This window comes from Hirundo rustica, chromosome Z (assembly GCF_015227805.2).
Source record: "Hirundo rustica isolate bHirRus1 chromosome Z, bHirRus1.pri.v3, whole genome shotgun sequence".
NCBI lineage: Eukaryota > Metazoa > Chordata > Aves > Passeriformes > Hirundinidae > Hirundo > Hirundo rustica.
Window position 1 is genome coordinate 21,563,009 of NC_053488.1, and position 27,877 is coordinate 21,590,885.

General features: G+C 56.0%; 1 protein-coding gene across 6 annotated transcripts; it reads right to left on the reverse strand.

Annotated features, from left to right (window-relative positions):
• Positions 1-4,470: 4,470 nt before the first annotated feature.
• On the reverse strand, positions 4,471-27,460 carry IL11RA (interleukin 11 receptor subunit alpha). Of its 6 annotated transcripts, XM_040091134.1 has the most exons (14): positions 27,344-27,460; positions 24,608-24,751; positions 9,605-9,704; positions 9,203-9,263; positions 8,931-9,097; positions 8,648-8,762; positions 7,772-7,804; positions 7,214-7,377; positions 6,911-7,074; positions 6,657-6,798; positions 6,140-6,235; positions 5,859-5,958; positions 5,140-5,219; positions 4,471-5,024 (listed from the first exon to the last, which is right to left on the reverse strand). In XM_040091134.1, the coding sequence occupies exons 3-14, from the start codon at positions 9,702-9,704 to the stop codon at positions 5,008-5,010; spliced, it is 1,239 nt and encodes a 412-aa protein (XP_039947068.1). In that variant the 5' UTR covers positions 24,608-24,751; positions 27,344-27,460; the 3' UTR covers positions 4,471-5,007. The 6 variants fall into 6 exon arrangements, with proteins under 6 accessions (XP_039947068.1, XP_039947066.1, XP_039947065.1 ...); XM_040091132.2 differs by lacking the exon at positions 24,608-24,751 and having other exon boundaries at positions 27,344-27,458; XM_040091131.2 differs by lacking the exons at positions 24,608-24,751; positions 27,344-27,460 and adding an exon at positions 19,561-19,579.
• Between the last annotated feature and the right edge of the window lie 417 nt (positions 27,461-27,877).

Here is a 27,877-nt window from a genome sequence, read left to right on the forward strand (position 1 = left end):
ATGGGGAAGGGAGGAAATCATCTCCTCTGAGCAAATGAGATGGCAGTACAGAGCAGGTGTAGTCCTCCTGTTGCACAGCAGAATTGTGTGCATGGGGAGCACGTAGCATGTGTCTCCTAGTGCCACCACACTCCAGGGCAGGAACACAAAACACTGGGAACTCTTCCGTGGGCAACAGGATAGTTTCCAGTGCAAGAAAAGAAAAGAAAGGAAAAGAAAAGAAAAGAAAAGAAAAGAAAAGAAAAGAAAAGAAAAGAAAAGAAAAGAAAAGAAAACAAAATAAAATAAAAAAAAAGATAAAGAAAAATAAAGGAAAAGAGAAAAGAAAAGAAAAAAAAAGAAAAAAGAGAAAAAGGAAAGATCTAGAAGGAAAATCGTGGATGGCTGCTGCTGCTTGGAGCAGGGAGCAGCCATTTCCCAATAAATCATGAGCAGCAGTGCTTGGGCAGAGCTGTGTTGCTGGCTGTTGCCTTGCAGCATCTCTGTGGCCAGGTGCTTGGCATTTCCCTTCTGTGAAAGCCCAAAAGCATCCTAGAGGCAGGGAAGGGGCCAGCCCCAGCAAGCAAATAAAGAAACAACCCCTTTCCGGAGGGAGAAGCTGACAATGCAGCAGCAAGAGATGTCTGAGGTCTCTCCCTTCTCCACATTTGGCCTCAGGTGATGTCTCCTCTTCTGTTTCAGGAAAGAAGAACAAGGAATTTTCAGGCCTGTGGCAGCTAGAAAGGGAGGCAGAAGAAGAAGAGGGAATCACAGAATCACAGAACTTTTTTATGTTGGAAGAGACCTTCAAGATCATTGAGTTCAACCCATCTCTAATGCCTCAACTAGACCATGACACCAAGTGCCACATCCAGTCTTTTTTTAAACACTTCTAGGGATGGTGACTCCATCACCTCCCCAGGCAAGCCATTCCAGTACTTTATCACTCTTTCAGTGAAAAACTTTTTCCTAATATCCAGCCTATATCTCCCTTGTCGCAGCTTAAGACTGTGTCCTCTTGTTCTGTCCGCTGTTGCCTGGAGAAAGAGACCAACCCCCAGCTGACCACAGCCACCCTTCAGGAAGATGTAGAGAGTGATAAGGTCACTTGAGACTCCTTTTCTCCAAGGCTAAACAACCCCAGAATATGGGGGACTGCAGGGATCTCTAATGGGTTGACTGCTTGGATCTCTAGCAAGTTCCCAGGCAGAGGTATCCACATGCAGGTGAGATGAAAGCCATGGTCAGGGCGAATGCTCAGCACTACACATTTAAAGCATTCACGTTTGGATTAACTGTGTTTCTGGGCATTGTCCCTACTGCTCCTACTCTCTCAGTATCTGGACAGTGTGAGATGGAAGTGGCTCCTGGGGGGGATGCAATCCCTCTGGAGATGGCCCACATTCTCCCCAGTACTCTCAGGACCTGCACTGGTGACAGTTGTCTCATGTCAGCTCTGATGCCACTTACATGAGGACTGGGTGCATAGGTCACACCCAAGACTTGTTCCCAAACACAGTCCTTGCTCTCTGCCCATGGCCTCTCATCCTTCTTCGCAAGTCAGCCCCTGCTGAGTGAGCATCTTTGATGCTCAGGATGTGTCTAAACTACCTCTCCATACATTGACCTATACGTTCATCTATTCCTTCCCTGTGACAACTGATCCATGCACCCTTATATACATCTGCATGTCTCCTTCCCTCAATCCACGCATCCTTTCCTCCCTACTGAACCACTGACTGTGTATGTACCCTTTGCTCTCTACATCATCTCATGACACATATAGATGCATGTTTCATGGCTACTCTGCTGAAGCTGCTTTTACTCCTTTGCTTGGCTCAGGATTTGGCACAGAAGGAAGCAGGAGCAGCCATGAGAGGTAAGTTGAGACTGTTTTGTTTCACAGTCCTGTGCAACTCGCCTCCTCCCCGCAAATGCGGGCTGATCCTGGCAGTGAGGAAGGGAGAGGAGGAGGCTAGTCCTGAGGGCTAGCTCAGAAACTTGGCAGGGTTGGTGGCAGTCAAACAGCCCAGGCAGTGCTGCACAAGCGCACACAACCAGTGCCCTGCTGGCTTTTGCAAAAGCTATAGATTTCCCACACAAGCTCCAGCCTGAGACATGATCTGGCCGCCCTGTGCTGGATGGAGACAATGGATATGGATGTCTCTGTGTCTCAGTGCTGGGGACCTTCCCTGGTGTGTAGCATTGGCTGATGGAAATTTTTTTAAACCAAGTATATCCCAGGCCATGTTCTCCTGCATTTTTTTCCTGCTGGGCTTGGGCTGGTCCCTGCTCCATGCCAGGAAGCTGGACCCATCCCTGCTTCATGTGGATGCAGTCCATGGGCTGCTTTGACCTGGCACATTCTCAGCATCTTCAGGCCTGGCTCGTACCAGCTCCCCTGGCGATCTTGGCACAGCATCCACCCTAGGGAGGGTGGGATACGGCAGCAAAGGCAAGTTTGGATGTGCCTCTGCTGACTTGGGGCAGGGTGCGTCCAGGCAGGGCTCCAGCCTGCAGCAGGAAGTCTCCTGCTTGCTCAGCGGCTGCGCGAGCCACCAGAGAGCCCAAGCCTGGAGGAAGTGCCCTGGACCCACAGTGGGACAGGGAGGTGCTGGCACTGGGACTGGTCTCATGGTCCCTTCCTGTTTTTCTTCTCCACAGCTTGAAGACAAAGTTGATTTTGGCATCTGGATCCCTCTCCTTTATTCCAAATTGCTGCTCTCCCCAGCCCTCCCCTTGCATCTTCTTAGTCCACTGGAAAGCCCTGTTTACCCACGCCCAGCACCAGCGCATCTTCCCCTTTGGCAATGGGAGAGCAGCACCCAGCACCAGGCATCTTTATTCCCCAAAGCACAGAATTTGCTCTTTCCTTTGGGTACCCGAGGCCCACGTGTCACGTTTACAGGCTGCTGGGGCAGGGAGGCTGAGCCATGAGGCACCCTAGCAGGAAGTCACAGAGCAGGCAGGCCATGACTCCTTACATCAGAGAAGAAAGGAGTTACCCTCCAGGGCCATGGGCAGCAGGATACAGTGATGAGGACCAGATGTGCCTCTCCTGCCCTCAAGCTGCCCTGCTCACCAGAACTGGGTGTCCCTACTGCCTGGCCAGGCAAGCCCCAGCTAAGGAAGGTGACACAGGGCTTGGCACATGGGGACAAGAGATCTAAGGGTTCCCCAGCAAGCAGCAACAAATTTCTATTTGGAGACTGCCTGGACTTTCTGGAGTTTGAAAGCAGGGAGAATACAGGGGCCAGAGCTGCTGTCTCCCATTTTCTGGCTGCTGTGCTGTGCTTACAACTTAAGCAGGCATCAGTCTCTAAACCAGCACCAGAGGCTAGGAAATTATTGAGTTGTTTGCAAACACTGGAGCCACAGCTATGGGATGTACATCACCTGTGTTCCACAGCATCTCTGGACAACCACTGCCCTAATCCATAGCAGCAGAGGAATGGGATCTGGTGGTGATAAGAGGAGGTTTCCAGTGGTAAAGGCTGGGGACTGAGAAGAGACAAGGGTGACTGTGTGACACATCAGAATGTGCGTTGGTTGGGCTGGATGGTGGGGACCAGAGCCCCGCAGGTGATGGCAGTGTGCTACAGGTGGAGCTGTCAAGCTATGGGATACACCTGGGAGAGGCAATGTGGCTGCTGAGCCTGGAAGTCCAGGAAGATCAGGCTCCTTACACCTCCCCAGCTTGGTTACCTGCCTTACCTGCCCTGCAGAGAGCTCTGCTCTGGCCCAGGGATAGTGCCATGCCAATAGCACACTGCAGATAGAGGGCCGACTCCCATCTCTCTCATTCAGCATCTCTGTGCTCATGAGGGACAGTGAGGGGCTGCAACGCCACAGAGCCAAGCATGGAGAGCCCCCATGACCCCACAACCAGGGCACCCAGTGAGAGCAGCAGGGAGCCTGTAGGCACAAAACACCTTAAAAAGGTACAGCCTGCCCCAGTTCCCTCCAACTCAGTCCACACAAGGACTCTTTGTGGGTGCCCTAGTCCAGGCTCCCACTGCATTGTGGGTTCACAGGCAGGCCCAGGACACAGGTGGGTCCCCATCCTGCACTGGCTCAGTTCCCTGTGCTCCACGCACTGCCACAGTCTGAATTTCCACCCAGCTCCATCTGGATCTCATTGGGCTGCTGGCACTGAGCATCAGGATCGGGAGGTGCCAACACATGGAAGCCATTAGAGGGGCCGGATCGAGGTGTGGCAAGGGGGCCACATGCAGAGCAAGGGGGACTGTGCAGAGGGTCCTCTCTCAGCTGTCGCACTGGTGAGGGCACGGCAGATGTCCCGCACAGCTGCCTGTCTGCATCCTCTTCTGGCACTTAGCGTTGGCATGGGTCCCTCTCAGCCCCTCCAGGCACCTGGGGAGAAGGGCTGGACCGTTTGCGAGGCAGCCCTGCTGCCTATGCACCTTCTGCAAAGACCACTCCCAAGCTGGCACTCACCCCTCCCTTGGCCCAGCATCATCTGCAAGGGGGTTTTGCCTGGACAGTGCCAATGATAGCATTGGCATATCCCCTTTATTGGCATCGCTGCTCCATCCAGCCACAGCATGGGGGATTGGGGCAGAGGGAAAGGGCAGGGGATGTTCTCTTCCACCTGCTGGTGGCTGGTGGGGGGTGACAGACAGGGATCAGCACCCCTTGGTCTGGCACTGATGCCCGGCACCCCCCGGAGCCTACGCCCATGGTCCCCCTCAACACTAGGCAGTGAAGTGGGGCTGGCTCAGTATCTTATCCCCATTTGTTTAGCAGCGCTCGCAGGTGGAGCTGGCCTGTCACGGTGAGCCTGAAGTGACTCCAGCTGACTCCTGGCGGGCTCAGGCAGTCCAACGCTCCTGAGAGCAGAGCCTCTCTCCTTAGGATCCATCCTGCAACCCCAGGGTGTTGGGGGCTTCGGCAATGTCCACAGCTGTGGGGTGACCCAGGAGGTGTGGGGTCCTTGGGGACCAGCAGTGGCATCAAGTCCCACGCATGGGCAAGCGGGTGCAGGGAGCAGGGATCGGCCAGGGCTCACTACAGGATCTGAGCTTCTGCCGAGAGAGAGGACAGGGGGTCAAGCGGGACACTGGAGACACTGACCTGCCGCATGCTCCACATTCCCTGCCCCATATTTCCCCCCATTCCCCACCCTGCACCTTGACTCACTTGGTAGTGCCTTCAAGTGGGTGGCAGCAACCAAAAAGTTTGGTTTGGTCTTGTCCTTGCCATGTTTCCTCACCCGGAGCCTGGGGATGAGAGCAATGGTGGCTGAAGACCCCAAGCAGCCTCCCTGAGTATCAGGATTGCCCGCATTCCCAGTGATCCTGCTGTGCTTCCATCCAGCTGTGCCCAGCTGTGCCCAGTTGAGCTTAACCTCTCCAGTGGGTCAGCTCCAAGGCTACAGCAGGAACCGGGCAGCAGATAGAACAGGATTGGGATGGGAACAGAGACTGACAGCAGAGCCAGAGCACGGCAGGGAGATCCCATGGTGGCAGGATGAGAGGGGATCCAGGCAAAGTATTCCCAGGGAGCAAAGGCACATGGAGGGATGTCTGTGCTGACTCTGGAGCATGAGACTCCCCAGCTGGAGCCTTTGGGAGGATATTAGAAGGAACAGTATCTTGAGTGGGTTCAGAGAAAGGTCCCTTGGATCTGGGGTGGTCAGAAACAGCCCTGGCAGGCTGGGCAGTAATGGGTGCGCTGCAAAGAGGCACTGGTGTGGCACAGGGGCAAGGGGAGCATAAACCACCCTATGGGGGATCAAGGGCGTTTTGGCAGGGACCCGAGAGCAGGGCTGGGGGATCACAGGGCACTCCATGCTGAGGGTTCAGGGTAGGATGGGGGACAGCAATCATACAGCTCCTCCTTCTCAAAAGCCAGCCTACCAGATAAGGATGGTGATGACAAGAACAGCAGCCAGGATGAAGAAGGCAAAGACCCCAAGGGACACCAGGACGGCCATCTTCTCCAAGGGGTCACTGCGATCTGGGATAGAGAGACTGTCACAGCTGAGGGATGCTACAGTTCCCAGCACCAGGGGAGCCCTATGGCAAGCTCTTGGACACTCCAGCAGCCCAGCCACACAAGGGCTTGGGCCAAGAGACCCTTCCCATTAGTTTCAGCCACACACATGGCACTCCTGCCCACCACCCCTAGCTCTACTCACTGATGGGCTCAGGGTTGGGAGCCTTGGAGGGCTCCTCAGCCAGGCTCTCCAGTCTGGCATCTGTAGTGGTTTCTTCACTAGCTGTGGAGGCCAGGTCTGGAAGGACAGGAGGGATGGAAACACTCACCAAAAGCATATGCAGCACCTCAGAGACCCAGAGAGAGGAGTGTGGAAGGGCATCTTTGTGCCCCAGAGGTCTCAAGAGCCCAAGGGTGCCACTGAGGTGCTAATGGTGTATTGGAAGGCCCACTCTGTCCCAAGCCTGTGGTGGGGCAATCCCTGAATGGCACCAGCACAGCTACAGGCTGACATGTGCTGGAAGATGTATCGTCCTCCTGCAGCCCAGCCTCCCAACCTTAAGTGGCTCTGGAATTGAGACTCACTCTGGTTGATATTTGGGAGAATGAGTGCCATGGGGAAGGGACTGAAGAGAGGTAGTTCAGGGGTCTGGAGGGACTTTGGGGAGGGATGGCACAAAGTGGTTGGCTGCTGGGGACTGCAGCCGTCTCCCTCTCACCTCTGACTGGTGTTGCCCGGGCCTCAGCACTCCACTCGCTCCAATTCCCCGCATCCAGGAAATCCTTGGCACTGACTTGGACCACGTGCTCCAGTCCGGCAAAGGCATCTGTGATAACCTCAGATAGATTCACCGTCTCTACCTGTGCCAGGCAGAAGGGAGCTGTAGGGCAGGCAGGGGCATCCCTCACTACCCTCCCTGGCCCGATGCACACCCCGCTCCTGCACTGGCCTTGCCCTTCCTTGCACGCTTACCACAGACCAGGAACGGTGGATGATGGGTCGGTACTGGAGCCGAAACCTTAGCTGGAAGTGGGGTTCCTTTGGCCAGGAGGAAGGGTACTTCCAGCTGACATGGAGCCGCCGTGGGGCCAGGGGGATGGGCTCCACCACCAACCCCTCTGGAGGGTCTGGCTTAACTGTGTGGGGAAGGACAGGAAGCCGTTGTCACCCCTCACTGCTGTGTGCAACGGTGTAGGGTTCCCCGCTGTCACTCACAGGCAACTGCCCTGGTATGGACAAACAGTGGGACAGACAGACAGATGGACGGGGACTCACTGATTGCCTGCATGGTGACATCAAGAAGGCGGTAGCTGAAGCCCAGGGGGTTCACCTCGGTGATGTTCAGGCGGTAGGAGCTCCAGAACTCTGACCTGTGGACGGTGCAGGTGCCAGGGCGGGACGGATCCTGCAGGCACAGCCCCACGTGCCCGTTCTTGTTCCTGCAAACAAGGAGGCAGGGTGGTGACACGTCCTACCCACCACCATGCACAGTTTCCAAATGCTGCCATGGAGGTGCCATGGGAGACCTCCACACTAAGACCCTGGTGGAGGAGGCAGCCCCTCTGGCTCAGCTGCACTCACCCTTCCAGAGCCTGGCATATCCCTCTGAGCATGACAGAAGGGACTCTCATCCCAGCTCCACACTCTGTCTGGCAAGGTCAGTCCCTGAGGCAAACCTTTCTCCCAGACTTCCCAGGGGAGGTGGGAAGTAGTTGGCTCCATGATGGGGACCCCCCAGCTCTTGCTTTGGGGTCCCTGCTGAAGACAGCAGCAGAGCCTTTGGGATGGGGGCCAGTCCCTAGGGAGCAGGAGCAGGGTGGGAGTCAGTCCTACCTCCGCTTTTCTTCGCCTGTCAGGGATTTCTTCCTGCCATGGAGACAGATGGAAAAGCAGATGATTAGGATGAGGGGGCAGCACAAAGTGAACCCCACCATGACCCAGAGGAGGGACAGGAGTCCACACCGCAAAGCAGCCCCACACTTCCACGCTGACATACAGATGTGACAGCACGGGGGACAGAGCTAAAATCATGTCCAGCTCTTCTAGTGAACAGCCTGGGAGCAGGAGCTGGGCATCCTAGGGAAAAGAAATGGGACACCCTTCCCTGCCTGGGATTTCATCATGGAGCAACAAAGATGCAGAGACTGATAAAAGCAACCCCCCAGAGCCTGGCTTCACCCTCCCCCTAAAGACCCCCAAATCCCATGCTTTCACTCCCCCTCCCTGTGGAGCCCCTGATGCTCCACTCAACCCCCTCCCCACCAAGCCCCAGGCTCCTGCAGCTTTCAGCAGGGCTGTGCTTTATTAGCTCCATTGGACTTCAAAGCTGCCTGCTAATTTGGCTTGCAGGGATAATTAGAAGCAGCAATGCTGTCAGGGCTCCTTTCATCCTAAAGCATGCTGGAGCGGAGCTTGGAGGTTTGCACATGACCTGCTTCTCTTTTATTGCCCCTCTGGTGCTGGCAGAGCTGTCAGCAGGGAGGGGGCCTGCCTGTGCCAGCCCCCCAGTGCTGCTGAGACCCCCACTGAGAGCAAGCAAATGCTTAGTGCTCTGCTCACCCCAAGACAGGACCTGCTCTGGGGTGCAGCATGGTCCTTGGGGCAGGAGGTGAACCCAGGGCAGGTGTGGGGTGGCCAGATGGATTTGGTGGTTATCCTTGGCTGTAACCCAGAGCGCACACCATAACAAACCCAACGGGGATACTTCACCTGTATGTGGTGATGTATCTGGTGGGGAGGAAGGTTTCCACACTGGAGGTCCAGGAGCAAGAGAAATTCTCATAGTCAGATGCCCTGCAGGACACAAAGGGGACTCCAGGCAGGTCTGGGGTCCAGGGGAAACAGCAGTCAGTGAGGAGTCCCCCATCCCACAGCCCATCCAGCACACAGGGATGCCTGTGTCAACACCAAACCCTCTTTTGGCAAGCCTCTGGCAGGGATGCAGGCACCACATTCCCCCTAGAACAGCCCAGCTCACGGACATGCTACTCACGCCCCAGGCGCAGGGACACCGTGTGCAGGAGGCCACCGTCCTCGCCATGGCAGCTGTATGTTCCCACAAGGGCCAAGCTGGCGCCTGGCAGCACCAGGGATCCCTGCTGGATGGCTGAGCCCTCTGGCAGTGCCGTGGCACCTGCTCGTCTCCATTGCACTGGTGAGCTGAGGAGAGACCAGCCAGTCTGTGTTAGAGGACAGGGATGCCCAGGCCCATCCCGTAAACCATCCCACTGGATAGATCCCTTGGTGTGCACGGAAAAGACTTACCTGGCACGGACACCAGGGCATGATAGGGTCACGTCTGTCCCCAGCTGTCCGTACTGCACACCTGGAGGGACACACATCCCCAGATGGGCGTTAGCACTCCATGCCACCCCACACCACGGCTGGGGGTGCAGCTGGGGAGCCCCTGGGGTTGTACCCCACCGTGGGCACTGGCTATGGGGTCTTGTTTCATGTAGGTACCACCACAGGGGACTAGTCAGGACTTGTCCCAGCTGGGGCTGGGCAATGAGCAGAAGCACAGGCTGGCCATCACTGTAGGATGCAGGGCTGTGTTTCATGTAGCCCTGGCAGGTCTGTTTCTGCCTGGAGGAAATGGGGTGCCCTCATGCCTGGGACATGGGTGAGGGGGGGTGCTTGTATGGGGACACTTGGTGGGGGTCTCACCTTCCTCTCCCCAGTCTTCAGGGATTGCAAAGGAGGCCGATGCCAGGGCTGCTGCAAGGAACACCATCACCCTGCCCAGGCCTGGGATGGAACTGCGCATCTGGAGGAGGCAGAGAAGGGGAGGAGAGAGCGTTATTCCCTGCAATGGGGCAGCTGATATGGTCCACAGCCCACAGCATTCCTGCAGGGCCACAGATTCTGCATCTCCCTCTCATTTCATCGCATTCTGCTAGGTCATATTCGGACTGAACAAGGACTGAAGCTGTCCCAGGACCCCATCTGGGATATCTGGCAGAGTGTCTGTGCCACAGTCACAGCAGTTTGCTTGCTGCTGAGCAGTGCCCATGCTTGGAGCAGGGATGCAGGGGGCAAACATTGACCAGGAGCTTGGAGCTGTGTGGGATTAAGGGTTCCTTGCCATTACAATCCTGGGATCCTTCGCTGGCTCCCAGCCCCAGGGTGGTCCAGAGACCTGTGCCTGTGCAGCTGGGGTGGGAAGGCACCAAGGAGAAATTCTGGTCTGTATTTACATGTCAGGTGACAGCAATCAGATCTAAACAGACTCACAGTCAGGGAGAGCAGGGCTGTGCTAGCTCAGATTGGACCAAGTCTCACATTGCTGCCCATGCATGCACCCACCGTGAGGCTGGTCCAGGTAACTCTCCATCTGTGGGAAAAGGGCGCTGAAATCCCTCAGTGATCATCAGTGAGAGGGGCAGGGGATGCAGTCAGGGATGTGCACCCAGGTCTTCATGGGTCCACCCCTACCACAGACTGGAGTCTCCCTGCTACCATCACCTTTTCCATCCCAACCTACACCACTGTGGGCATATCGGCCAGTGTCACCCTGCCCATCCCAGCTCCACCACCCTGTCTGTGCCAGCAAGCATCACCCCAGGGCATCCATCCTGGCTAGCATCACACTATCCCTACCACGAGTGCCACACGGTCTCTGTCAGTCAGAAATTAATAATTTCTCCCTAGAAGACCCCCCTCACAACTGGACAGACCTGTTTGTTTACACCCAGACTGCCGGGCTCTGCTTCCAACTTCAGGAAAGGGCTGAGGGCCCACAAGGCAGTGAGGTCTCTGCCAGCCCCAAGAGCAGACATAAATCTGTAGGCATAAATCTGCGTCCCCCTGGGTTCAACAACTGAGAGACTGGAGGGAGGGATGCTCCAGCCCAGCAAAGGCACCCCAGAGCAGCAGCCGGTTCCCCTCCTGTGGCCGACTGCCCGTGGCCACAGACCAAACCGCCTGGTGAAGGAAACGAGCTACAAGGAAATCTGCTGCAGGGGGGGAGGCATGCGGCACCCCACATCAACCCAGTTCTGAGCCTGCCAGGCAGCCTCAAACACAAGCCTCAAATGTAAATAATTTCATGAGACTGTCATAAGCTTTTCCTACCAAACTACCCTAGAAATGTTCCCAAGAAATATCAGTCAAAAGGTCTCTGCCAAAACTATGCTGGTAAGTAACTAGGAACATTTGGCCTGAAAGTAAGATATTTTGGTGATGGAATAAAAAAAAAAATTTAAAAAAAAAAAAAAAAAGACGACGAAAAGGAGTGTATTTTGTCTTAAAAGCAGCAACCAAAAATAACTCCAAAAACCATGTGGGCTGGAGTGAAGGAACAGTTTTGAGGGCAGGGGGAAGGGGAGTGGGTGTATGTGTGTCAGGAGGAAGAGGGAGTGTGTTAATATACAGAGAGAAAAGCAGCAATAAAATAAAATAAAATAAAATAAAATAAAATAACATAATTTCTTCTCCTGACACCCTGGTTTTTCATTCAAATACTGCAGAGGTATCCAGCCCATCTCCATAATGACCCTAGTGGTTAAGTCTAGTTAGGTCTAACTCTAGTTAGTTAAGTCTAACTCTAACCCTAAACCTAACCCTAACCCTAACCCTGCTCATCCTGACAGCCAGTCCACATCTTCCACCCTTCATCACCCTTTGTCCCAGGGTCCTCCCAGAGCTCCCCATCCTCACCCCAGCACCCCAGGAGCTCCCCTGCCTCAGAGGGGCACCTCTGCCAGTGCAGTGTGAGGAGGCAGCACCAAGCCCCTCTAAGACACACACTGACTCAGTAGATGACCCACTTGAGCATTGCCAAAAGCGATCCCTGGGGACAGAGCATCACTGCAGAGAGAAGCAGCAGGGCAAGACCTTCCTTGCCTGCCCAAAGGCCACAAACAAAAGGGGAAAGAGCCACAGAGCCAGAGAAGACCCAGAGCCCTCACCTGCCCCAGGTGCAGAAGCAGGGCAGGGGCCCAGGTGCTACATGACAGCCTGCCCAGAAAGGAGCCCCTTATTTTCTGCCACCAAACTCTCTGGCCAAGGCAAAAACAGGTGCGCAAATGAACACAAGTGTGTGAGTGGCCAGGCCTACCTTCCTTGGTGTCTCCACACCCCCACAGATGGGCACACAGGCAGAAAAAACATCCCTTGATGCTTGCACCATCAGTGACACATTCCAGGGACACAGAGTCCCAGCACAGTGGTCCTGGAGCTGAGCCGGGACAGAGGGAACAATCAGAGCTTTTCTTCCTCCCTTCATGCTAATCCTGGCCAGAGAGACGCCTGCCGCCAGCCTGGGGCTGGGTGACATCCCGTTGCCACAGCCAGGGTAGAGCGACCCAGCTCAGCCTGGGGCGTGGTTTGCTCCTGGTAGGAAGGGCAGCAGTGCTGGATCCTGCTCCCTCTGCACGGGATGCTCCTGCCACTGGCATGGCCAGTGCAACCAGGCAGCCTCTGGCCCCCGTGGATGTGAGCCACAAATGCAAAGTGTCTGTCCGTCCCTGGTCCTGCTGCTCTGCTGGGCACAGTTTGAGCTCATGCAATAGTTTATGGGCAGTGGTAGGGAGAAATCCCGATATAAGCCCCTTCCTTCATGCAAACTGAAGTCCTGTAAGCCAAAACTTCCCTCAAAATCATGGCCATGTGCACTGGTACCAATGTCCATGTTGGGTGTGACAGTTTCCTCAGCGCAGCTGCTCTGTGCCATGCCCTGCCGTGGCCTGGCAAAGCCCAGCACAGATTCCTGGGGGAAGCCGACTTTCCATTGTGCTCGGGGCTTTGAAAGACATTGGGTTTTGTTTCCTTAGTGGGTTTTTTTGTTTGTTTCATTTTGTTTTACTTCATTTGAAGTTGCTCTTCAAAGCAAATGGGCTGCACACAGAGCTGGGGTGGTGGGGACAGGGACAGAAGCTGATGACACTGTGCCTCAAGGCTGCAGATGGCAGCGTGGAGACATGGGATGCTCCCCACCGAGCACAGAAAGCTGGGGTACCTCTTAACCTCTTCCTAGGGTGGCTGGGGGCAGCATTGCTGCAACAGAGATACGGCAAATAACCCAGGAGCACTTGGCAGCTCTGCCTACCCTGTGCCAGGCCCTGTTGGAGTCGCCAACCTGCAAAAAGGAATGGGCAGAGGCCCAAAGCTGGCTCTGATGCCCCAGAGATGGTACCACTCTCTGAGCATCTCCTGAACTGGGGGATGCTCAGAGCATGGTGCATCCCTGGCCCTGTGCTAGAAACCCTCCTCTCCGCCAGTGATTGCTGTAGGAAAAATGTCCTGTGCTGAAATGTGCAATGCCGCAGGAATTCCCCTCTCCTTGTTTCCCTGTGGGGAAATGTGCCTTGGGAGCAGTGTTTTGCTAACCCCTCTGCACCTGACAGGCTTGCAGAAGCACCATGCCTTGCTCTGAGGAGCCATGGCATGGTCTGAGTATGTCACTGTGGCCACCGATCTGCCCAGGCCCTGGAATCGCCCCATCCCTGCAGCACTGTTGACTTTCACCATCACTGTATGAACGTGTGCCTGTGAGGGGAGCATCAACTCCACTGCTGAATGGTCCTCTGCCACCCCTGCCCCCTAAAAGCTGCTGGCACCCTCCCTCGGTACCCAGAGAAAGCCCAGAAGTGGTACTGGAGGGAAGCATGTCCCCCACCACTACCAGGGCCACCAGGGCCATGCACAATCTCCAGGACTACCAGCAAGCATTGGAGGCAATACCTTGCCCACCTTGGGCACTCTGTGCACTGTCCCCAGGTCCCCCCAATGCCTTGGGGACCTCAAAGGGGGCTGTCTTCCTCTGTACCACTTCTGTGGGTTGCATGGTCCTCCATGCCTGCTGTGGGGGGGTTACCATACCATGCTGGGCTGTGCCAGAACACACACATGCACAGCTGCAGCTAGTGCAATCCCAGCACACTGGAATTACCCCAGTTAAACCAGTAAAACCAGATGGAGTCTTTCCCTGTAAGGCCAGTGCAGTCCAATAAGACCTCTGCACAGTCTGAACATAGGACTAAACCCAGTACAGTCCCCATGCGGGGCTTAACTCAGGGCAACCCAAATATTGGATTATACCCCACAGCCCACATGGAGAATGAAATTCCACCCAGCCCAGGAGCATTAAATCCAGTGCAATCTAAATGTATGGTTAAATTCATCCCACCCCAGGAGTGGGGCTAAACCCAGCTCAACTAAAATATGAGGCTGGACCTAGCACAGGACAAACTTGTGGTTATGCCACGCAAATATGGGGTTAAACTTGGCACAGCTCAAGAGTGGGATTAACCCACAGCTCAGTTCAAACATGGGGTTAACCTCTGCACAGCCCAGAGTGGTTACATAGTACAAATGTGGGGCTAAACCAAATGCAACCCTGGTGTGGGGTTAACCCCAGCTCAGCCCAAACATGGGAATAACCCCAGCATCATCCAGGGAATCAGTTATCTCCACAGCCAGATACAATGCACATCTCCATCCAAACTAGACCAATGCCATCTGACATCCACTGGTGATACCCAGCTGACCACAGCCCCACTGGTGTCCAAACTGAAGCCCAAACCCTGCCATAACCCGAGGGTCACCCCTCCCCTCTGTGGAGCCAACAGCTGCCAGCAGTTCCTGGTGCGTGGGGCTGGGGGGGCCCCTACACACCTCAGCATGCCAGCAGCACCATGGAGGTCAGGCTCTGCTCTTACCCCAGCCGGGAAACTCTCACCCCAACGCCCTGATTTCCGCTCTCCTCTGTTCCATCCTGCGGGAAGAAGTCTCTGGCTCCCGGTTGTAACTGGAGTCATTGGCAAGGGCCAAAACAGCGAGGGCTCTGTTAGCAGCCAGCAGTCCTGACACTGTGCCAGCTGGCAGTGTTTGCATTCTGAGGGGGGAGAGAAGGGGCACCCCCCTCTCCATCCCCATCCCCACACTCTTCGCTCCAAAGCCACGTGCCAAAGACATTCCTAAAAATAATCTCCCGGCTGTAAAGAAACCTACCAGTGCTGTAGCTGTAGTGCTGGAGGGTTTCTTTACAGCTTGGAGATTATTTTTAGGGTGGAGGCATGGAAGTTGGTGGGAGGGGGTGCTGCATCCCCACTGTCCTTTGGCGCATGGTTACAGGACAGGGATGGGCACAGTGCTGGAACTGGGGACACGGGTGGGACCTGCCAGCAGAGAGCTGGGCCACCCTATGATTACAGCAGGGTGGGAAAGGCTTTTCCTGTCCCAGGAACATTTTGGGATTTGGGACAGTTTTCTGCTCCTGAGCTCAGCCCAGGCTGGCAGAGAATTAATTGAACATGCAGCTTCCAGTACAGCAGAGCAGCTGGGTACCAGCCTGCAGCCTGCCACCCCAGGACCATCTGCATCTCCCAGAACAAAGTTTCCCCCATAAGCTTGCCCAGAGCTGATACACGAGTGCATGCATCCATAAATGTAGGGGACAGATATACATGTACATACCTGTGAATGCCCCAGGCACACCCAGCTCCCTCTGATGCTCCTGATGAACTCCAGCCTGGGGCTGGGAACTCTGATCAGGAGCGGGGCCCCACAGCGTCCCCCATACGCGATGCTCCCCCTTCCCTCCCCCTGCTCCAAAGCTGGCCAGAGCCCAAGAGCCATCAGGCTCAGCTCCATCCCTGAGGCACGAAGGCGCATGGGTCAGCCAAAACACAGCAGGGCCAAAATAAACAGCTCACCTTACACAAATGCTCCCCCAGCTAGCAATTTGCTGTCACTCCTTTTGCAAAACAAAATCCCTTTTGGGCAAGAGAGGGATTTCAGGAGTCATTAAGGACCACCTGGGCAGCCAAATAAAGCCTTCACCAAGGGGTGGCCCAAATAAAGCCACCAGCAAAGGGTGTCCCGTTAACCTTCTGTACACCACCAGCAGCGTCCCTGTGGGAGAGGGTCGAGGGGATGGAAATTGCAGGGCCCCAACAATGTGTGATGTGGGGATAATGGTGCCAGTCTCCTTCACCTGGTGGGATAACCATGACCTATCTTCTCCAAGATTGTCAACCCTATCTGCTTTCTTAGAATCACTGAATAACTAATGGTGGAACAGACCCCTAAGATCATCAAATTTGCTACGTGGAGGCCGCTCAGGGGAGGCAGTTGGTTGTGAGGCACAGAGCAGGAACAGAGGCTGAGAAAACATTTGATTGGGGGCAGCATCCATGCCCCCACACCACTTCTTGGCACTTCTCAGCATTTCTTGCCAAGCCAATCAGCTGGCAGTCCCCTAGCCAAAAGGAGATGGAAACGTGGCAAGAAGTGGAAAGAAGGGGAAAACATGGGGGCTGTAGTACAGGGCCAGGGGATGGGGGCTGAGCCCTGCCTAAGTTGAAAAGGTTGGAAAAACACCATCCAGCTCATTTTTTGCTAGGGGAAAAAAACCCAGCCAAGTTCTGAAAGATTAAGTGCGATTGTATCCAAGAGGGGGAAAGCAGGGCCATGCAGTGAGTGTGCTGACACATCTCCTTCCCCAGCGCTGGAGAGAAGCCCCAGCCCCACTCAGGGCCAGCTCTGTTTACAGGCTCCTATTGTCTCTCTTTTTTTTTTTTTCATTTGGATTCCCCCCCCTCCAATGTTATAGTTCAGAGTAAACAAAGCAAGCAGCCTCTCACTCCAAACATTTCAGCCATCCCAAACTTTCTCTGGAGGGGGGCTGCCCATGGAATTTTCCTCATCCAAAAGAATTTCGAAATGTTCCCATTGCAGCCTGCTCTGACTGGACGCCAAGACAGTTCCAAAATTCTTCACTAAATGCTTGAGTTGCCCTGTGCACTGCCACAGCTCCGGCTGTGCCCCAAAGCCCATGCAAGGAGATACTCTGGCCTGGCCAGAGGGGAACAGAGGCACATTCCAGCCTTCCCCACAGCTCATTCCATTCACCTGAAGTGAGACAGCAGGTCTTGGTGAGGCTGGATACTACCTTTCTATTTTAAGCTGCTACTTCAGTTCTTATTGCTCCAAGTCAGCAGTGCTGGTGCAAAGTACTTGGGTGCACTGGGGGGTATGTGGGGCAATGCACCCCAAGAAAACACAGTATCTCCTTTTGGAGGCAGCATCTCCCTAGCACGAGACAGAGGGGAGAGGGCTCAGCGGGTGCCAGAGCTCCTCCTGGGAGCAGTGAGGGGCATCTCGAGCACCAGGAGCGCTTTTTGCAGCTGCTGGGTCACCGCATGGGCAGGCGGACAAGAAAGGGAGGGTGTTCTGCACACATGCCTGAGAATGGAGTGGGGTCACTGTGCCCTACACACCCCTGGCAGGTGGTGTGTGGAAGGGAGAAAAAAATGTACTCCAGGATGAGCCAAGTGGTGCGTGCTGCCTAAGCGTGCTGCTGCTCCCTGGCACACATCATGTGTCAGGGTATGCACCCTGGTCCCAGGAGACGCTGGACCCTGGCGAGGTCAAGCAGAGACCCCCAACAGCTCTCCTGGCTTTGGCTAAGTACAGCTATGAGGTGAAACCCATGAGACCCTGGCATAAGGGTGCCAGCACTGCTCCACCCACTGGGGGCACTGGAGGTAGATCCTGGAACAACTGGAAGGAGAAGAGCCCAGCTAAGAAGCCATACAAAAAGACAACAGTTGCAGGAAGAAGTACCTAAACCTCAGTCCAGCATAGATTAGGATGTCAATGCAACCCACTGGAGTGGCCTGGCATGCTGATGTGCTTTGTCTGCTGTGCAGCACAGCCCCTGAATAGGTTCCACCAGGTAGGTGGTCCTGTCGCCCAAAACACATCCCGACATGCTGGGGAACCCCCACATCCTCCCTCCCTGGGCACATGCAGGCTTTGGGGACTGCAACCCCTTGATGAACATGCTATCACCCCAGTTAAGGCAAAACATTGCTGGTGCCTGCTGCATCTCCCACCCACAGCACCCCACCCTGGTGGGCACAGAGTCGTGTGCCACCACAGCAGCACTGGCAGGGGGGAGATACCTCAGCTCCACGCCGGACTGGAATCTTGCTGTGGGACGGGGCTCTGCCAGGTGCCCCCGCTGCCTCTGCACCATCTCTCTGCGCCGCCTCGCTGGGTTCTCCTCCTCCACGGAGGTTGCTTAGTGGTTTGGCGTGGGAGCGGTCCTACCCCCCCAACCCCAGCAGCCCCCTCCCCTATAAAGGGGCCAGGCAGCGGCTGTGTGGGGAGCAGAGCCCCCGACACAGCAGATGGGGTCTGTAAAGTGAGGCTCCCCCAGGTGTGTTTGCCTTGGCTGGGGCTCAAGCCCTTCCAATTAGAGCTATAGAAAACATATCTTACAAAAAAACGAGGGGGGAAAAATAATCCTCTCCCCTGTGCTGGGGCCCAGGGTTTGGCCGGGGTTTCTCGGCAGGCCAAGCACAAGGCGATGCAGGCTCTGCTGGCAGCAGCCCGGGGAGGGCGGGATGTTTGTGGATATTAAAATGCAGTCATAAAATAGAAGAAAAGGGCAGCCTTGTTTCAAAACGAGTCTCCGAGGCTTTCCCCTCTCCCGTCATGCTCGGCACCTGGCCGGCAGCACGAGCAGCTCCCCATTCCCACAGCCCCCCCCAGCCACCCCCAGCTCACCCAAGGGCTGAGTTGCTGTCAGCGAGACCCCATCCCTCAGGGACTGAAACTCATGATCTCCAGGTGGGAGCAGATTTGGGAGGGTCCCCCTCTACAGCTACCCATATTGGGTCAACATTACAGCTGTGCTTCTGTAAAACCCACCCCTACACATCCCTTCCTCGTCACCCCTGCAAGCTCTCTGCTTTCCCTTGTCCACTGCCCTGCTTGCATGGAGCCAAGGCTGCCTGGCCTCAGCTGCTTAGCAGCAGCCATATGGCAACACCACCAGTACTCCACTGGCTGGCCTCTCCCTGCCTCTCTGCTGGAAGTAAAATAAGCTGGATGGTCTTTTGGTCTTTTGGTCAAGGCTTAAAATTATTCACAGGCACCTAACACCCTGTGTCCACACAAAATAAGGGGCATATGGCAGGGTCCCATGGGGCTCCTCCCATTCCCAGGGACTCCAAAAACCTCCGGAGAAGCCCTCTCCTTGGGATATCTCCCCAAATCCATCCAGGAAGCAGGATGCTGCCTCTCCACCTCTGCCTCCATGCTGCCATGTCCAGCCCTGGAAAGTCACAGCAGGAGGCTGGGAAGCAGTTGCGGGCATCAGATCAGCAAGGGTGGCTACATCCTGGCCCACCTGCTCAGCTGGAGGTAGCCAGCGCACACCTGGCTTCATCACTGCCTTCTGCCCCCCTTCCCAGCTTAGTAGGGAGGGGACTTTGGGCTTCGAGCCTGGAAGGACTCCCCCATCCCATCCATCCATCCCTGCCCCCACCCCTTTCCCTTTGCCCTGTACAGGCCCTCCAAGACCCCGTCCCCCTGCCCCACGGGGACCCTAGGCACATCCCATCCCCAAGCACGGCGCAAATGACTAACGCCCCGGCAAGCGAACCGGGTGCCGTCGGAGCGAGCAGGGCCTGTCCCTTGGCCGCGCTCCCTCCCCGCAGCGGTGAAATCACGTCTGGAGAAAGCCCGGGGAGTGAGGCGCCGGGGGGCCCCCCCTGCTTCCCAGCGAGGATGCTCGCTCCCCGCCCGCTGGCCGACCGCCCCCGCTCTGCGAACCCCACAGCCCAGCAAAGGGGTGCTCCAGGCATGCAGCCCGCAGCAGAGCCGCATACCTCATCTCCTCCTCCTCGCTCCAGATCCCATAGCAGCATCCCAGATGTGGAAGTGGCTGTGAGATGTGGAAACGCAGCAGCGAGCCCCAGATGCTCGTAAAAGTGCTCCCGGGGAGCGGGCAGGAACCTCTAATCTCCCTCTAACTTCTGTAGACCCGCCAGAGGCTGGGGGCCAATCGGGGCTGGAGGGGTCGGAGGGGGTACCCCTCTTTCTGACACACCGCCCCTTCCACCAGCCGGCAGAGCGAGCCGGCTGATGGAAGGAGCTGGCGGCCCGGGCAGGCCGGAAGCCGCCCTGGGCAGGCCGGAGGGGACGCTGAGGGACGGGCCACCAGCACGGCCTGGGCCTGGCGGGCGGCACGTGCCGGCTGCCACGGGGGGTGACTAACGCGGCACGGGAGCGCGGCCCCGGGTTAGGGTTTAATTATCTGCCTTCCTCCGCAGCCCGTGCTCTCCCCTCCCTGAACCGCCACAGGGACCCCGGGAATGTCGTCCATCCCCCCCCCTGGTCGGGGCTGCTGGCATGGAGCGAGCAGGGCTGCGGCGGGGAGCTGGCTGGGAGCACGCCGAGGCTGCAGCTGGGGGCTATAAAAAGCACGGCTGTGGTATGCAGCGAGGCACTGAGAGGGGAATAAAATAAAATCAGGTGGTGGATGAGTCGGGTGCTTGCTTCTGCAGCAGGTCTGGCGACGGTGCTGCCCCACATCACCCCTTCCCAGCGCCCTGCCCGGCTGACAGCCCGGTGAGGCTGGGGCACAGCACGGAGCTGGGATTTGGCAAAAGGTGGAAGAAAGCAGGGTTGGGCTGGCGAGTAGTGGAGGAGTGTCAAGGCTGGGGAAACAATCGCTGGCTCTGGTACATGGGCTCCTGCCTGGGATGGAAGCATTGCAGCCACCCCTTGCCCAGCTCAGAGACGCCAGATCCGGGCACTCAGTCCTCCGGCAGCTCGTACCGGAGGATGAAGCGTACGCTGATTGACGGCCAGACCTGTCCTTGCAGGGAGGAAGCCCCACCATCCCCCAGGACTCAGATCCTCCTGGGGACCTCATCCAGAGGGGACAGTAACACCGCAAGCCGGGTACAGAGAGGGTTCCCCTCAGGCCGGCAGGAGCTCCCTGCCCACAGACGTGCCATGTTTGCACGAGTCTGAGCAGTGGAAGGTCAGATTAATTTTAAACCTGAATAAACAAGGAGAGAAGGCAATGCCAGAGCTCGCCCTTCTCAGCAGGGATGCCCAGCAGCAGAGCACAGCACCCGCAGCACAGCTCTGCCCTGCCCAGGGGTTCACATCCCCCTAAGAGAGCTGGAACTGACCCACAACCAGGGACCTCCCTTTTCCACAAGGAGCTCCCAGCTGAGTCAGTGTTGGCAGCAGGGAGAGCAGCTTCTGCTTGATTTTGCAAGATTCCTCTGGTCTCCACAGGGAAGCACCCACCCTGGGACCCCCCATCCCACTGAGAACAGCACCAGGGCTCGCCTGTTCCCTGGCAACAATGCACAATGTGGTCTTGGGAATGAACAAGGAGGAGAAAAGAGAATAGTAAAATTGTTTGTAGGTCAAGAGGAAAATGAAAAAAAAATTAAGTTTGTGTTCTTCATGCCAAAAGGAAAATGAAAACCAAAACATTTTGTTCTAAATGATAGGCCTTGTTTAGTTTTCAGTGGTTTTACTTTTTAAAAAAGGTTTGAGTTAAATCGAGCTAAATTTGTCTTCCAAACATTACCTTGGGGCAGGGAATAAAATAAATTGGAAAAAAAAAAAAAAAAAAAAGAAGAAGAAGAAGAATAAATCAAAACATCTCATTTGGAAAATGTCAAGAGCAAAACGCCACGGCTTTTCCAGCCTGGGAGAACCGCAGCCGGGCACTGAATCCAACCTCGCTTCACAACTTGCAACAGCTCCCCCCGAAGCAACTTTTTTTCCCAGAAAATAAAGCAACTACTGTGCCAATAGATGGCTGGCACATCTTGTGCCCTGGGTGCCCGGCTCCCATCAGGGATGTCCCCACTGCCCATGCCGGTCCCCAGGACCTGCTGGAGCACGGAGAGTCCGTGTTACAATCAGCAGCCGTGCGCATGATCTGAGTAGGAGCTGAGCTGCTCTCCAAAACTCCTCTTTTAAATGTCTTTTCTATTAGGTCAGCATTCTTGCGTCGCCCAGGGAAGGTGGTTACGGCCCAGCAGCCAGGCACACAGGCTCCTCGGTGCTGGCTGTTGGCTCTCTGACAGCAAGCAGCCTGCCCACGCTATTAAATTACTGAGAAAAATGGATCGTTTCACCAAAAATTAGGTGCAGGAACCTCTCATACAGTGGCAAGGCGAGCTGGTAATTGGAAATTCATAGAGCTGGCCGCAAATGCTGCCTCTGGCTCCGCTCCACCCTCTGGTTGTGGTGAGAGATGGTAGAGAGGCGTTTGCTGCCATCCCTGAAATGCTGCCTCTGAAGGAGATGCAGCAGCCATGTCGCCAGCAGTAATGTGAGGTTCCCCGCACATCCTCGGAGGGTTAAATAACTTCTGCACAGTCCCTCTGCCCTCGATAGCTGGGGAAAACAGGCAAAAAAAGCTCTTAGAGACCTTTCCAGGTGCTGGAGGAAGAAAGTTCTCCATGCATGGCTCACCATCAAGTACCCTACTGGAGCAAGCACCCTCACGGGGACATAGTTTGGGGATGCAGCAGGACACGCTGCACCAGCACCATCCCATTCTTACAGCGGCATCCCAGTGGTGCTTCCCCACAGGCCTTCCCTTGCTCAAGTCCTTTATACATCCATCCATCCCAGGCATAGCATAAGCACCACTGCTTCTCCATCTGAGCTTGGGCATCCCCCCAACCTCTCAGAGCACTCCGAGCCCAAGCCTTAGTGCCTTGCTGAGCAGAGCTCTCCAAGGCACCTCCAGGGCAAACCACACTTCAGGAGCTGCCAGAGAACCCAGTGTATATCTGCAAACTCCAGTTGGGAAGGAGGAATGTGGATGTGTAGCAGATCAAGAGCTGTTTCTACAAGATACTCTGAGAGACCAGTCCCTCACACTGACTGCTCCCTGTGCCAGCACAGGAAATGGAGGTACTCCTCTTCTTCGCTATGTACACTGTTTTTTGGATGCTGGGATGCAAGGACTGTGGACACAATCCCAGCTGGAGAGGGGAAAGGGAGCTGGGCACAGGATCAGGGAGGCCAAAGAAAACGGATGCCTCCCCTGGCACAGCCATGCTCCAGCCATGAAGCTGCAAAACTCAAAGCCAGGATGGGGTGGAGCAGCCTCAAGGGAGCCATGAAACAACCCAGCGGGAGGCTTGCAGGAGCTAAAAAAATCAAGCACCGAGGAACCCCTGGGGTTGCGTGTTGGCCCTTACAAGACAAGGATGGAGCAATAGCTGGTTGGGTCCACCAACTCCTCCTAAGCCTTGAGGCCTCAGGCAAAACTCATGGAAAGCAAAGACGCCTGCAGACCTCCCCGGCAGCCGGAGGCTGGCCCTGGCCCTGTAAGGAAGTCTGGGGAGGTGCCAGCTGGCCTGGGCACCCTGCGTGACAGCAGCTTTCGCAAAACAAGTCAGGCCACGGTGGCCAGGCCATCCCTGGAGACCTTTGCAGGGCTGTTGCAGCACAGCTGTTGTGAGCTCTGTCGCAACACTGGCACGGCACTGGGCCGGACCACAATGAAGACCCTTCATGACAGCCCTTTCTGGTTTTCCCTGTCTATTTTTGCAGGAAGGTAAGGGCTGAACTGTGCCTTTCATAGAATTCAAAAGGCACTGATGCCCATGCCAACCTTCATCAAAAAGGGACTGGTGATGTGCCTACGGGACTATTCGTCTGGCCAGGATGAAAGCCTTCTGTCCCAAAGGAAGGGAATGGTGAAAGCACAGGAAGGCGAAGGAAACAGCTGGGCAGGCACAGCCACACCAGCCCGGGGGCTCGAGGGATGCTGTGCCAACCTTACTGCCTCCCACGCTCTCTTCTGTGAGGACATCCACACCCCTTAAGCTGCCAGCCGGACGGCAGGCAGCAGCCCCAAGCCCTGTCTGAAGCTCCCCAAGGTGGGATGACACCTAGCTACAGCTGAGCACAACACTCCTCGAAGTCAATGGGTCAGAAAACCCTCCCCAAATAGCCGCAAAGATGATGGCCCACCAAAGCTGGAAGCTTCTTCCTTCCCTTCTTCCCCTCAGGGTGTCATCAGTACTGGCTTCTCAACAAGGGTTGGTATGCCAATTTCACTTTGGGAGGTGAAATAAGCTAGAAGATACCCAAATGATTTCCTTTCCGTCATAAGGATTTCATTAGATGATGGAGCACTCAACTTTTCCACCTCTCCCTATATGGCAATCTCTGCGGGTCCCTAACAATTTTCATTAGGCAGTTTCTATTTTGGCTGTCTCCATGCTGAGAGGAATAGACCAGAGCTAAGCAGCCACTGGGGAGCCCCAGGCTGATTTCCAAATTTCAGCATCCTCCTTTCTCCTGGTCAATCCAGTCTTGCCTGCACGCAGGCTGTTGCCACCTGCATGGGATAGCCCCATGTCCGACCACATCATATCTCCTGCGGTCCTTCCAGCCTCCTTTTCCTCTCCAAAAGCATCTTTAGGAAACACGTATGAGCAGGTAGACATGATCTTCCCCTGCCTAGACTCTTCCAAAATTCCCCTAAAGCCTTTTCAGCAACGACCAATGCCCTCTGCAGCAAGCCCAAGCCGTGCTGATCAGATGTGACCAATGTGACCACAGTGAGCAGTCCTGCCAAGACGGAGGCAAATCGGGTCTTGACAGATTCCTTGTCCCTCTTTTCCTGGATGCCCCCAACTCAAACACCAGAGTAAGAGGAGCACTTCTTTTTGCCATGTCCCAGACTTGTACCACTAGAGAGAAGGAATTGCACCTTCCAGCCCAGCCATCCACATGTACTGGAGAACTTGGCAGATGCCTCACGGGCTGCAGGTGCTGTGACCTTTCAAAAGAGCCCAAAGCTCACCCTATTCCACTGCCATGCCAGGGTGACTCAGAGACCTGTGAAGCAGCCAAACTTGAAAAATAATTCCTACTTACACACTGATCCCTGACACTGCAAGCCTGCTAGTAATCTCCAGAGGAATCTTCCTTTTTCCACAGAAATGGTCCATGGGAATCTGGCTGTTGGAGATGACTCAACCACAACTGCAAGGCATCTGTGCCCTTCCCCACCTTCATAACCTGTATGGGAGAAGAAAATCGCTCCACAGGGGGGTGCAGAGATATTTGCTGGTGGAAACTCAGGTCATAAGGTCATAGCATCCCCGTCCAGAGAGATTTGGTGATTTTCACACATGTGATGCTGTTGTAACCACAGTAACACTTAGAAAAACCAAAAACTCTCTAAACATCCCAGCAAGCCAACTCAGACATCCCAGGGCTAATCCCTTATGCTGGCATTGTATCAGCATCCCAAATGTTGCTGAAGCCCCAGTGTGTTGCCGATAGGGAACAGCTCCCATACCATCCAAACTCTGCCCTTGGCTATATCTTGGGCAGGGGCAGAGCCACCCTCTTTCATGCCTAAACAAGAGGAGGGGAAACAAGCTGTGAGAGATGCCAAAATTTTCCAAAGGGAGAAAATCAGAGACACAAGCTGGCACCTGCCCCCTCCAGCGGGAAGCATCTCACAAGGGGTTTTCCTCCAGAGCCAAACCCACGGGAGAAGAGGAGGCAAGAATCCTTTGGCTTGCTTAACCTAATGAGGAAACTATAAATATAGCAGGGTAAACACCGGAGAGGGAGAAGAGGTCTTGAACTAAAAGCACAATGTTGGCACAAACCCACAGGGGAATAAGCTCTCCAGGAACTCATTCAGCAGGAAACAGGAGGAAGGTTGAGGCCTGTGTGAGCAGGAAGAGCCTGGAGTTGCCTTTGAACAAGAGCGGAGTGAAAAGAGAGGGTATGAACTGAGCGCTGAGCTAGTTCATGGCAGGTAAGGATGCCACACACTGTTGCCATCCATGAGGGTTTCCCCACTCAGGACGGTCCAGGTGAGCTGTGTGAGAAGAGCAGGGGAGGCAGGACAACTTCATGTGTGGGCTGCAGGTGTGGGCCACCTGGGAGCCCACCCAGCACGACAGCTTCTGATAAACCCAGCAGCTGCAAAGGGGAACTGCTGCTGCTGCTGCCGCTGCCACGATGAAAACGCCGCGCAGTGAGTCATTCATTCATCCTTCACAAACAGGGCCAAGCATCCTCCTCCCCCCGCCGCTGGGACAGCTTGCTGGGACAGGGAAAAAGTGGCTTATTAGATATAATCAAGTCAAGTTTTCCCCTCCCTGTGAGGTTCCTCTTCCTGGAATAGGAAGCACAAGACCAGAGCTGCTTTTCTTCCACCTTTCTGCAGGCTCTGCTGTTAGCTGCACCCTCCAGGGAGCCCTTCCCACCACCCTACTGAACCCCACATACCCTGTTCACCGCTGGTGACATCCAGCCCTGAGCACAACCTCGCTGTCACCAGTTAGACCCTGTCCTCCACCTCCAGTCCCACTTTGGCTGCCAAGATCAGTTTGCAGCTCTCTGGAGAGCACGTTGCCCTTTTCTTTTCTGCCCCAGAAGTGCCAGGTTGGTGGGGCAGAGGGTGTACGGGTGACAAGGGGGCATTGTGGCCATACCTCATCCTTGTCCCTACCACAGGAGGGCCTTCAGCAGCTCCCAGCTCCCTGTGAAGCTCCTCTCCCTGTGCCAGGCTCAGATGCTGTGTGCCTCATGTCATCACACATGTAACTTTGCTGTGACCTGCCCTCCTGTAAACAGGTAGAGTGCAAACACGCTACCTCCTCTTGCAAACACAACAGCCAGGCATGGGGCTATCACCTCCTGGCACACCAGGCCCTTGGGCAACCCCAGAAGTCTCAACTCTGGCTATGCCACCAACACCACTGGTACACCAGTCAGTCCAACACCATTTTGTGTACATGGCAATACATCTATGAGCTGCTGCAGCGCTGGGTCTCTTCCCATCCATGGGGACCAAGCACAAGGCACCCTCACGCCCCATCACAGTGGGGTCACAGTTGCTGACAGCGATATCCAAGCCAAGCTGAGCCCCGTGGACACCTCTGACGGCCTTCACCAGCCCAGAGACAGAGCTTGGAGGGGACCTGGTAGGTGACACAGCCAGCCTGTGAGGGTGGTGGTGGGCACAGCCCAGGGCTGGCCACTCACTGTGGCTGGCACAGGACAGAAAAGCTGGGATTGAGAGAGCGTCCCGGGGCAAGGAGGGACAAGGCAGGCAGAGCCCTGCCACCGCCCGCGTATGGGAAAGCGCCTCTCTCAGCGCCTCTCCTAATTAGGAGCAGCTTTTCCCTGGACCCCCCAGGAGAAAAGGGGGCCCTGCCAGGGGGGCGCTTTGCCTGCCACTCCAGTCTTTCTCCAGAAAACCCCCTTCGCAGACAGTAGTGGCGTCCAAATCGGGAATGGCAGGGGACGGTCTGTGGAGGCTGGGGAAGGGGCTCAAACATCCCACCCCAGGAACATCAATCCCCCGAGCATCTCCGGGCAAGGCGGAGGCGCGGAGGGCGGAGAAGAGGGAGCAGCACTGGGTAGCCACAAGCAGCCAGGAGGGATCGGGAGGGCAAGTCCCTGGCAGCTGCTTTGCGAGGGGACACGGTCACGCAGACATACACACACACCCGCACAACTTTCTCCACCCGGGCAGCGACCAGCTCCGGGAGCTGCCTGACCGCAGCCGCGCGTCCCTCACAGCGAGGTCGTGGCGGCGGCGACTCGTTCCCCTCTCGGGCTGGGGACCGGCGGGCTGTTCCCTACCTTCCTGCGTGGCGCCGCGGCTATGTGTCCATGGCGCTAGCGGAGCGGGAGCCGGGCCGGCAGCGGGAGCGGGGCAGGGAGCGGGAGCGGGGCCGGCAGCGGGGCGCCCGCACCGGGCTGGCTGGGGCCGGTAGCGCAGGCGGTGCGAAGCCGCCGGGGCTGCCGCCGCCGCTCCATTGGAGCAGGGCTCTGCCAATCTGCCGCCACCACCCCGGGACGCTTCCTGCCTGTGAGCCGCCCCCCGGGACCGGGAGGGATGCGAACCCGCTGTCCACCGCTTTCCCGGGATTCGCGGTCCCCCAGGGGCTCGCCGTCCGAGTCCGGCCGGAGGGCCGGGATGGGGATCCCGCCGTGGCGCACTGATGTGTGGTGCCCTCCGGAGCGCGGGTGTCCCCCCGAGGCTCAGGAACCCCCCGAGAGCGCACAACCCTCCCCTGCTCGGGGATCAGCGCTTCCCGCATTCACCGACCGTGCCTGTCCCCATCCCTGCATCCTGGAGGAGTGGAGGCAGGCAGGTCTTTCCTGTGACTCAGT